Source organism: Phlebotomus papatasi, chromosome 2 (genome assembly GCF_024763615.1).
Source record: "Phlebotomus papatasi isolate M1 chromosome 2, Ppap_2.1, whole genome shotgun sequence".
Taxonomy (NCBI): domain Eukaryota; kingdom Metazoa; phylum Arthropoda; class Insecta; order Diptera; family Psychodidae; genus Phlebotomus; species Phlebotomus papatasi.
The window spans coordinates 37,247,798-37,259,240 of record NC_077223.1 but is presented as its reverse complement, the minus strand read 5'-3'; the positions used below and the strand labels follow the sequence as shown (position 1 = coordinate 37,259,240).

Genomic DNA, 11,443 nt, shown 5'->3' with positions numbered 1-11,443 from the left:
ATGCTGATGATCCTCATTCATTCAATTTTCATTATCATTTGCAAATAAATACCAAATAATATTCAATTGTTTACATAAATTCTATATTTATTTATTTTACAATTCTCACTAATATACATCATATCCGTACATTGGTCCTTCAATAAATGCATTGTGCATATCTCGGGAATTTCTTCTAATACGTCGTCCAATTGGCTCTAGATCGGCGTAGCATTTGGGAAATACTCTCTCAATTGCATCAATTGCCTCATCCTTTGTTATTTTCCGAACTGCAAGAACTGATGCAAGGGCCTTGCTTTTGACACCTGTACAAAAAAAACAAGAACAATTCATTTGCAATGAAACCTAAAACCCGGTAAGACCCTTGACTCTTTTGTCTCTTTAGAGATCGACGGCTCAGAATAACAAACGAATAACTCGCAGTAGGCAAATTTTACAGGAGAGCGATCTGAAGTTGAGTTTTTAAATACAAAGTTTGGGATTATTGAGATTTAAAATCTATATAACTTTGAATATAATTATCTTTCAAGTATAATATTCACAGGGAAGATAAAGGGTATATAGAAGTATCCCAAAAGCTAATAAAATGATTTTTGTAAAAAAAAAACCGAGTTGTTCGACTTATATTCTTAGTCGTCAAGATGCTTTCTTATTACCCAATAACAAGACCATATCGATCCCTCAGAATATAAACCGAACAACTCGCGAATGGCCAACTTTTCAGGAGAGCGATTTAAAACTGAGATTTTACATACTGATCATAGGTTTTTTTAAGATTTGGAACCCATATAACTTTGGGAATAATTAACTTTTCGGTATAATATTCACCGGGAAGGTAAAGGGTGTCAAGGAGTACCCGAAAAGCAAAAAAAACGAATTTTGCAAAAAATCGAGTTGTTCGGATTATATTCTGAGGGATCGATATTTAAACTATTTAAAAATATTTTTAAAAAAAATGTTCTTGTAGATAATTGTAATACAGGACATTTAGATTTAGATTTTGCAGTCTCCATCCTAATTCTATAAGAAGAAAATTAGATTATATGAGATCTTTAATTGATTTCTGAACGGGGAAATCAGAATTTGGAAAATAAAGAAGACTCCTTGCTTCTTTAGATGTCCGTCCACTTTATTCTCTCTTTCTTTCTATTGATACATGATATTATATATAATTGCTCTCCCTGTGATCTTCTTTGTCATTTATCAGATGTTTATTTTTAGAATTCTATGATCTTATGCTAATGGGAATTTCGCAAGATATACCTTGACCAAAGTAGGGGAGACTGGGGCAAAAAGTCACAAATCGAAAAATTCAAAATTCAATATCTTCCAAGGTAAAAAAGATAGCGGCTCAATTTTTTCTATAAATAGCCTCCATAGACCTTCTTCAATGACGTAAGTTTCTTAGAATTCGAACAAGGAATTTAAAAAATAAAAAAATCGAAATTTTTAGTCCTATTTTTGAAATATTTTCCTTGCAGAAGATAACAATTATTACCTACTTATTTTCCAAAATTGATACACTGGTGAATGTTTTCTAAATAATTTGGATTTTTTGAATACGAATCCGCTATTTTTTTAGAGTTTCACAGAAGTTCTTTTCTCCAGAAATCCTTTTATTAAAAATGGCCACTTGGGGTAAAAAGTAACAAAAGGTATAAAGCATAAAGTAATAAAAAAGTGAAGCAATTTCTGATGTCTCACGACGAAAAGAAACGTCATTATCCTGTCTCGCTGCTTGTTGTTTGCATTGGTTAAACGATTTGCAGTCTTTTGTGTGTGTTTTTTTTTTCTAAAATAGCTTGAAAAGAACTTTTCTCGTTTTCTCACTTTTCTCGTAGAGAAAACGATGTTTTACAAAGGTGTAGATGAATAAATTTCCTATGAAAATATGTCACCTAGCTATTTTTTTTTTAATTTACGATAGCTCGTAATAAAGGAAATCAAAATATGATAATACCCCATTTTTGGTACTATTTGCCCCAGCATTTCTGAGAATGGTCACAAAATTACCTTTTAGAAATTGGCTCGATAAACGTATTTCCTTACAAAATAGAGGAAAATTACTTTCACAAAGTTGTAGAGCGGTAAATTTCCTAAAAAACTGTGCTAATTAGAAATTTTTGAAGCGCTTGAGTAGCTTGTAAAAAAATAAAATATCGGTTTTGTGACTTTTTGCCCCAGTCTCCCCCAATATAAACATTATGATTTTTTGTCAATTAGACAAAGAGTGATCCATATAAGCCCAAAATTTTGAAAGATGAACCTTCTCCAGACAAAAATTATAAACATTTTTACATTGTTATGTCGATTCAAAAATGAGGATACTTATCATGATTTATGATCGTAAGATCTAATTCTTTGTAACTTAAATTTATTTATGCTTTTGTGATTCTCTCAAAGTCGCATAGAAAATTTTTGAAGGCTAATTACTAAGATTAGTTGGATCGAAAAAAAAAGTTCTCACTGGGTCCCGCTCAAAATCTGAAGGTCAAGATCCTTAAAACCAAAATCCAGAACGTGTCAAAATCCAAAAAAGCCAAAATCTCGAAAAACCAAAATACCAAAAAGCCAAAATTCCGAAAATCCAAAATCACGAAAGGTTAAAAATTCCGAAAATCAAAGTCCGGAGTTCTCAATCCAAAATACAGAGTTCAGAGTGTCATAGATATTTCCACGATTGCTTCTTCTTCTTCTTCTCTTCGCTAAAGTTTTTTGTAGGGCCCGGATGTCTCTTGACATCCACACAGCCCTTCCATATTCTTTCAATGAATTTGATTTAATGGCAATAGGGGAGAGCTGACATGTCTGAGACATTTTTTTATGTTTTAACTTTAACCCTTTAAAAACAAATGGGACACCGTTGTCTCAAAAATAAATACTAATTTCGTCAGTTAAATCAGCATTTGTCGTAACTTCCTTTTGACAACTTTTCAGGAGACGAAATTTTCAGTTCAATATTATTTTTCTTAAAAATGAGCCCCGAATGCGACACTTTTGAGTCAAAATAATAAAAGTGGCACTAATAAACTGTAAGTTAACTCGAGAAAATCTTTATAAAATCATTTAAAAGCTGCAATATTGAAAAATATGTTAAAAGAAGCACAATAATATTTTATCGTAACTTCCATCATTTATAAAGCCGTAACTTCCAATGTATGGAATTTCTTTAAGTTACGACAATTTTCTAAAATGCATTATATCAATTTGAATTATTCTAGTGATAATAAGCGCCATTATTTGACTAAATTAGTCAATAATACTGTTATCCCTGTCCCTAAAAGCTTTTATTTCATAAGTTTTATTGAATAAATTTTGTGCGCCACGTCGCTTGTTTTGTTTTGAATTAATGACAGATGGGTAGGGATTTTCTCTCACTTTTTTTCTCGCAAATATTGAATTAAAATGATTTCATGTTACACTATTCGCACTGTCTTTCGATATTTGGAATAATTTATAAACGTTTTATTGAGAAATTTTGCAATTTTGCTGCAAATTACAAGCCACGCAAACGAGCAAAAGAAGTTACGGCAAATGCTGATTATTGAAAATTTTGTATGGAAATTTGTCGTAACTTCCCCAAAAATGGAAGTTACGACAAATTCTGATAAATTTTTGTTAATTAAGGGCACTTACGATAATTTTTTGTTTAAAATAATTTTTATTGGGCTTATAAAAGTTTCTTTTTCACAAGTGCGTTTAATATACAAAATTACGCTGATTCCAAATATGTATATATCTCAAAATCGCAAAAATGAAGTTACGATAAATGCTGATTTAACTGACGATTTTTTAAACTATATTTAGAGTACAAAAAAACTTCCTATAGTCAAAAAAAAATGTTTTTGGCACACTGGTTCCCATTCGTCCTTAAAGGTTAAGGCATTATTTTCAAAACTTAGAAAATTATGTTGAAATTTTGTATAGCGTTTAGTATACTCACAGGTTATAAATTTTATTAAAAAAAACCCGATTAGTGTTTTTATCACATTTAATTAAATAATCAAAGGATAATACAACGCGTCTAAAACATAAACATTTCACGTTGAAAAATAGGTAGAATAATGAGCTAATTAAGGTCATTGGCACATGAACGAAATATCTGCCTAAAGATTTTTTAAATCACATCCCAAGATAAGAAAAATCGCTACAGCTGATCTCGAATTAAACCGAAAACACATAGTTTTGAAAGGGTGCGAGGGAGTAGAGAAAAAAAGAGTATATAAAAACTCCCCTTAATCGACTTAGGGAGGGTTATCGAAGACTGGAAATCATTATCTCTTACCATTTAGCTTCTAGGTCGAAAATATGACAAATAAATAAAAAAAAATGTTCGAACAAGTAATCACATACAGGTTATGTACTTTACCGATTCATTACCGTTTGAGTCCAATGCAATGGGACTGAAAATTTCAAGACCTTTTCAAATAAATCAAAATTTAATCAAGATTTTTAAGAAATATACACCGTCAGGAACAATTTAACTTTGACCTTGAAAAATCACCATCGAAAATTTTTTCGATCACAGGCATCTACAAAAGAAATGAACGTTTGGACTATCTTCAAAACTTATCTGAAAATAAAACAAATCGCTGGAACTGTTTTCGAGAAAATACTAAAACATGATTTTGGAGAGATCGGAAGGGACTAGGATGATCACAAAAAAGACCGTTCGAAATAATGTCCAGTTATAAGAAGGATCACCATAAACCAGATGTCACACAGAAAAAAATATTTTGTAAAATTAATCGTTAATGTTTGTGAATTCCTACTAAATATTGATATTTACGAAATGTTTGTAAATATCTAAACTTGCAAAAAAAATTGTAAAAGTTTGTACTTTTTTAACAAACATTGTTCGTAACTTGATCATTTGACGAGCATTTTTTATTCTTTTTCAAACATTTATTCGTAGGGTAAATGTGCCAAATTTCGGCAAAATATTACATTATTTTTTATACAAATTGATTTTTTTTATTACTTCTTCTTATGGAGCGTTGTTTGGAACCTTCTAGACTGTTTATCGTCTTTATTTACTTTAAAATCATTCTTAATACATTTTAAAATGAATAAAAATGCAAACATAGCTTTGGTGTCCTATTTCGGCCACCTTCATTCTCATAGTCCCTTGCCCTTGGGAAATTCTTCCAATGTCATTTTCACGTCTTCTCGTTTGTCAAAGCTTCATTTTTTTTGTTATTCTTTAGCATTGTATAATCTCTAGAGTATGTATCAACTAAAAATTTATGAAAATTCAAGGAACAAAAAAGGTGGCTGGAATTGCAAGCTGGCCGGAATTTGGCACACTTACTCTAAGTACTTGCAAGCACATAAGTTCTAATGTTAAATTCTAATATTCTACTATTAAAAAATTATTTAAAAAACAACCAAGAGAAAATGAAACTGCCGGTGTAGGAAATTTATTTTTCTATCTCATTTTTTCTGCGAAAATATTACAATAATTCCATAATACACATGAAAAGTAAAATGTGTCACACGTTTTCAAAAAAACAAGTTTTAGTATGTAAATTTTGGTTTCGTGTGAATATTAATAGCAAATTAATTTGTTTGTGCTTTCAACTATAACATCATCCAAGAATTTTTGAGCATTCAAATCAGAGAGATTCTAATCTCCTGTGAAGACTTAATTAAATATTTATAATGAAAATCATGCTTCATATGAAAAAAAAAGTTTGAAGGTTGAACTTAGTCTTCATTCGAAAGACTTTATGATGATTTAACTCAAGCTCGTAAAATGTAAAAGACTAGGCCACTCAGGGATATTTCTATAAATAACCTATTGAAGCTTAGTTAATTGAAAATAAACGGATTAATTGTTTCAGGTAGTTCATGAACATTACGGAAATCATAGTCAGGGTACTGCAGATGAACTTCTTAATATGAACCAACATGTTTAAACAAAATACCACGAATTTAGATAGATTCGAGGGCGATTGGCATTTGTGGACGAAATGTTCTTTCCAAATCATATCCGAAACTGAAAGGAATCGCTTGAATAGTTTTAGAGATCAAGGAGAAAAAGAAAAAAATCTGCAAAGAATATCTACTAATGGGAGGGTTCATCAAGGATCATAAATCGTATTCTCACACGTCTCACACCATTTATCCTCTTCTAAGGCCGCAGAATGTATACGATAAATAAATAAAAATTTTCAAACAAAATAATTACCCGTAATTTACAGACTTTGGAATGAATATATGGGCGGCTGAAAAACTTTTCCGCCCATTTAGTCGCTCTTTGGGACTTAAAGCAGAAGATCCTGAGATTGTTAATATGTCCTTCATATTTCCCGTAATCGTTCCATACCATTTTTCTGGGGGACTTTTTTGAGAAACTCTTAGTACAATATTTACTCCTTTTACTGCTCGAACTCCACGGAGAGAGGAGTATATAATCCCTCGATTTTGAGTTATATATATATTTCAACTCCTTACCCCCCAAGGAGTCGTATTTTGGTAGAATTTTGGAAAGCTGAAGTTTCGAGTTTTCTGGCGTCACTCTGTCCGTCCGGCTGTCATCAGCTCTAGAGACCAAACGGTTAGAGATAGCGACTTGGGACCTAAGAGGGACCCCCCATAAGTCGACCCAAGGATCGTTAACATGCCCCTCATTTTCCCCCCACCCCTCCCCTTCCCCTCCAAAACCATGTTTTTTGGGATTACTCGAAAACGCGTCGTGCGATTTTTTTTCATTTTTGGATATGTTTTAGAGAAGAGATGTGCAAGAACCGTTGAAACCGAATAAACGTCAAAATAAATTTGTTCATGTAGCGTTTTGACCATTGACGAACAAGTTTCATTTGAGGTTTGTTCGGTTTCAAACGGTTCTTGCACACCTCTGTTTTAGAGATTACCCAGGCGGACATTTCGCCTTTGGACGAAAATAGCGTTGAATCATTCCTAATAACGGTTTTTCAAGGACAAAGTTTAAAAAGACACTAGAGAGCACATATCAAGCGAATGGGGTCATGTTTAGGGCGTTGGAAAGGTCTTGGAATTTCCGACAAAACTGAACCGGTTCCAATCAGTTTTGAATCGATAATGAACCGGTTCATAACCGATAAGTAATTTTTATACGAAATTCAATTAAATTTGAGGTATATTTTGAAATTTGAGGTGAAATGAGGTGTGTTTTGGGAAATATTTTGAGTGATTTATAAGTCGGTTCAAATCGGTTGTGAACCGGTAATGAACCGGTTATCTACCGATAAGTAATTTTTGTTCGAATATAATTTTTATTACTCTTTAAACTATTCTGTGGAATCTATTGAGTGATTTATGAATTGATTCAAATCGGTTGAGTACCTGTAAACGGTAAATGATGCGGACACTGAGTGAGAGAAATCCGAAAAAGTTAAAATAACATTCCAGAAATGTTAATTTTACCCTTCAGTATTGTTCCAAAATCGGTGTAAATATTACCCTTTTTAGGTGTTTGGGGGTTAAAGTTACCCTTTTTCATGTTAATTTTACCCTTAAAAAGGTGTAAAATTAACATTAAAAAATGTTGATATATTTTTACACCTAAAAAGTGTTAAAGTTATGAAGAAAAAATTTATCGCACCCTCTTTTTTCTCAGTGAAAATACTTTTGAGGTATAGCATCTAAGTCACGAGTTCGAGCATTTCGCAAAGCCTGTTTTGATATGTTTTAGATATTTTTAGACGGAAATTTTATCTACATACCAGGGTGGTCCGATACTTCAGTGTTAAAACGGGATCAAGAAGGCCCGAAATGCGTCTGGTTCATTCAGGAATATCTACATACCTTAACACTTGGAAGGACCCTAGTGGCAGCCGCTGCCAATTTAATTTTCAATTTTATTCTTTATAGTGAAGAATATATTATTTCGCCTGGAGACCCGATTGAATGCGTGCAGAATTTATCTGGCTATTTTTTCGTTATAAAAGTTTTAATAAAAATTAAATATTAATGTAAATATATTGCAAAAACAAAAAAATGCACTCGGAAGGACCAAGTGGCAGTTGCTGCCATATGCATTTTATATGGAAGTTTGACGTTCTGCAGATGTAATTTTCTTGATCGTTAGTGTATAAAAGCCTTAAAAGAACAAATTGAAAGTGTTTTTGCAAATTATTGAGAAGAATTATGGGAAATATTGAATTGGGAAATATGAATAATTTTGGGAATTATTCAATTTTTCTCTTACTTCCCAAAGCTCAAAATCCATTTTGTTAAGCGAAGTTATTAGAAAATAGTTAATAGTATTAACTATTGTTCATATGTAGAATTTTTGCTTTGAAAAATAAGAGAAAAATTGAAATATTCAAAGGCTGCCGCATTCAAAGGCAGACTACTTTCCCTTACTCCATGATTCTGATAAAAATGAAAACATCGAATGGTTAAAAATCTTTAGATACAGTACCCAAGGAGGTGAAATTTCTGATTCAGACACCAGAAAAGAACTGACTGAGGCTCCGAATGTTAAAATATATGTAAAAATATTAAAATATTATGTAAAATCCGATAAGTGGCAGCGGCTGCCACTTGGTCCTTCCGTGACACTTTTAGTTAGGGTTCTTCGAAGTGTTAATTACCTCTATCCCTTTCCTATAATGATTTTTCAAGATCGTTAACTAAGAGACCTCTAGGACGCAAATATGTCAAGCGATTTAAAGAAATTTTAATTCAATAAAAAGTCTTCGAATCCTGGATATATTTTTGAACTTCCAACTGATTTTAATCGGTTCATAATCCAGTAATGAACCAATATTTTTTTACTGCTCGAATTCCACAGAGAGAGCAGTATAATAAAATTTCTCGATTTTTTTTCACACCGCGAAATTTCCATTTACATTCTTGCAGATCGGTTTACTCAACTTATCTTCGCGCTTTTTTAGAAAATTTCTGAGAAATGACGCCTCGCTGTATGTTATCTCCGTCCGCCTGTCCGGCGGTCGCCAGCTACAGAGACCAAACAGTTAGAGATAGCTACTTGGAACCTTCGGGGGTCCTCGTCCCCTGGTAATTATTCATAATAACTGTTTTTCAAGGTCAAATGTTAAAAAGAATCTATAGAGCATATTTTCCAATCGAATGTGGTCATTTTTCAGCTGTTTAGAAAGGTTTTGGAATTTCAATCAAATTATTTGAACTGGTTCCCATCGGTTATAAACCGGATCAAAACCGATAACTAATTTTTAACCTCAAATTCATTTTTATTACTCTTAAGCAATTTTGGGTGATGTTTTCTTTTGAGTTATTCTAAATCAATTTAAATCGGCTGTGAACCGGTAAACTGAAGAAGAAATTTCTCACTGGAAAGCCAGTGAGGCGAAGCATCTAAGTCACGAGTTCGAGCACTTCGCAAAGTCTGCGACGCTTTACCACTATTTTTTAACACGAAATTCTTTTGTAATATTTATTAATTTTTATGTTCGTAGAAATTGGGACTTTAAAAATTTTTTATATTATTAAAAGCAACTTAAAAAATAAAATTTTTAGTGAGAAATTTTGTTTAAGAAATTTTAACTGAAAACTTACAATTTTGATGTGCAGCTTTGATGTTGAACATCGATGCATCTCCCTGGGACCATGCACTCAAAAATGAGCAATGAGCCAGATTAGCTGCTCGTATTTCGGTACATGCAAGATGATCAATATTTTGGAAGTCCAATTCGTTTTTGCAGAAATCAAACATGTGAATTAGCTCATGGGTAAGAACTCCTTGTACCATTCCTTCACTCCGGGAAGAATTTTGGCAAATGACAATTTGGTTGAGAACAGGATCGTATCCGCCTGTGACGGAAGGATCGCACACTTCGCACGAGAAGTGCCTCCGGATGTCTATAGGGCAACCGGAACTTCTCAGAGCTCCCATCATCAATTTGACCAATGGAGAATTCTGCACGCATTTGAAGACGGTCCTTTCACATTTGACTTTATCCATATTTTCACGTCCTTCCACACCAAAGAAAACTCTCGACCAGGAAGCTTTATACCTAAAAATAGTGGATATTTTTTTATTAGAAAATATATTTAAATAAAAGACATTTTCATACTTTTCTCCTTTTCTTTCCGGATAGAGGTCATAACCCCACTTTGATAGATCATTGTCCGTTTTTGCTGTATTCTTGGTGTCATCCTTATTACCATTGACCTCCAGTGTCTCTGGCGTTTTTGCATTCTTCTGGTTATCACTCACCATTTTAACTTAAAGTTTAGGTAGTATTTTCAGGAGTTTTATGAAAATTTGACAAAGATAGTCACCGGAGTTATGCAAGATAAACATACACATTAAAAAACTTGTCTGCCATATGAATAGGCAGCAGAAAATATTTCCAGCTCAATTAGGACAAAAGTAAGAAGATCTGCCGAGAAATCTACGATTTCCTTAGAATTTCTGCTGACACTTCCAATATGTACAGTAGCTACACTAATATTAGGATCACATCAATTTTTCTAGACATTTTTCTTTAAAATTTATACGAAATCACAAGTCTAAAAGTTTATTTTGAGAATAATGTGTTACACCCAATTACACCACTTTCTAATAATACTTTTTTGGCACTTCCAAAATTTTTATGAAAAACGTTCGAGAAAATTCCAATGCCAAGGCAGAATATGTATGTATATCCCTTTGAATTATGATCGTTATGGTAATCCATTTGTTGATTTAATTTTAACCCTTCAAGGACGATTAAAAATAATAATAATGGTGGCACAACTTTACATAGAGGAACTTAGGCCTTCCCGTAAGGGAAGTTCGGAACATCCATTAAAATTTTTTCTTATACGGGATGAGCATGCCCCGTGGAATCAAGTGCAGTGAAGCTCACTGGATGCAATTCGAACACCTTTAACGCCAGAAAAAAAAATTCCTGGTGACCTAAAGGGGATTCAAACCCGGGACACTTGGATCATAGAGCGAGTGCTCTACCACTTAAACCATTGAGTGCCCGAATGAACGTTTGGCTCAGGAAAAACGTTAAAAAAAATTTCTCTGACTCCCAATTTTTACCCTCTCATTCGTCCCTAATTTTTGCCGTTTTGCAAATTATTTGGTTTACAATATCTTTATAAATGTCTTTCGAATGCTTTAATCAATCTTTTACACCGAACGGTTTTCGAATTCATGATTCTGATAGTGGGACTAGTATCCTCCTCACCGCCGTAAAACCGGTTACAAACTATTAAGAACAGATACTACACTTTGATCTTAGCCGTTAGACCGAGTTACAGTAATATTTAATATAATTCACAAATTTCTTGAAAACGGTATTGAAAGGGAGATTAAAACAAAGATAAAAAATAAATAAGTAGGAAAACGTGTTCGCTATTAAAAAACGTTTGCAAAACTCAGCTAAAAAGAACTAATTTATTATAATTTTAACGTCTGTTTGTACAATTTTGGTGGTGTATAAAAAATTTATATTTAATATAAAGGCTATATAGCATTTAG

General features: G+C 32.7%; 1 protein-coding gene across 1 annotated transcript; it reads right to left on the bottom strand.

Moving 5' to 3' along the window:
• Positions 1–69: 69 nt before the first annotated feature.
• LOC129804062 (mitochondrial inner membrane protease ATP23 homolog) lies at positions 70–10,299 on the bottom strand. The gene is made up of 3 exons (XM_055851082.1): positions 10,044–10,299; positions 9,526–9,983; positions 70–305 (listed from the first exon to the last, which is right to left on the bottom strand). Exons 1-3 carry the CDS (start codon positions 10,187–10,189, stop codon positions 109–111), a joined length of 801 nt encoding a protein of 266 aa, XP_055707057.1. The 5' UTR covers positions 10,190–10,299; the 3' UTR covers positions 70–108.
• Between the last annotated feature and the right edge of the window lie 1,144 nt (positions 10,300–11,443).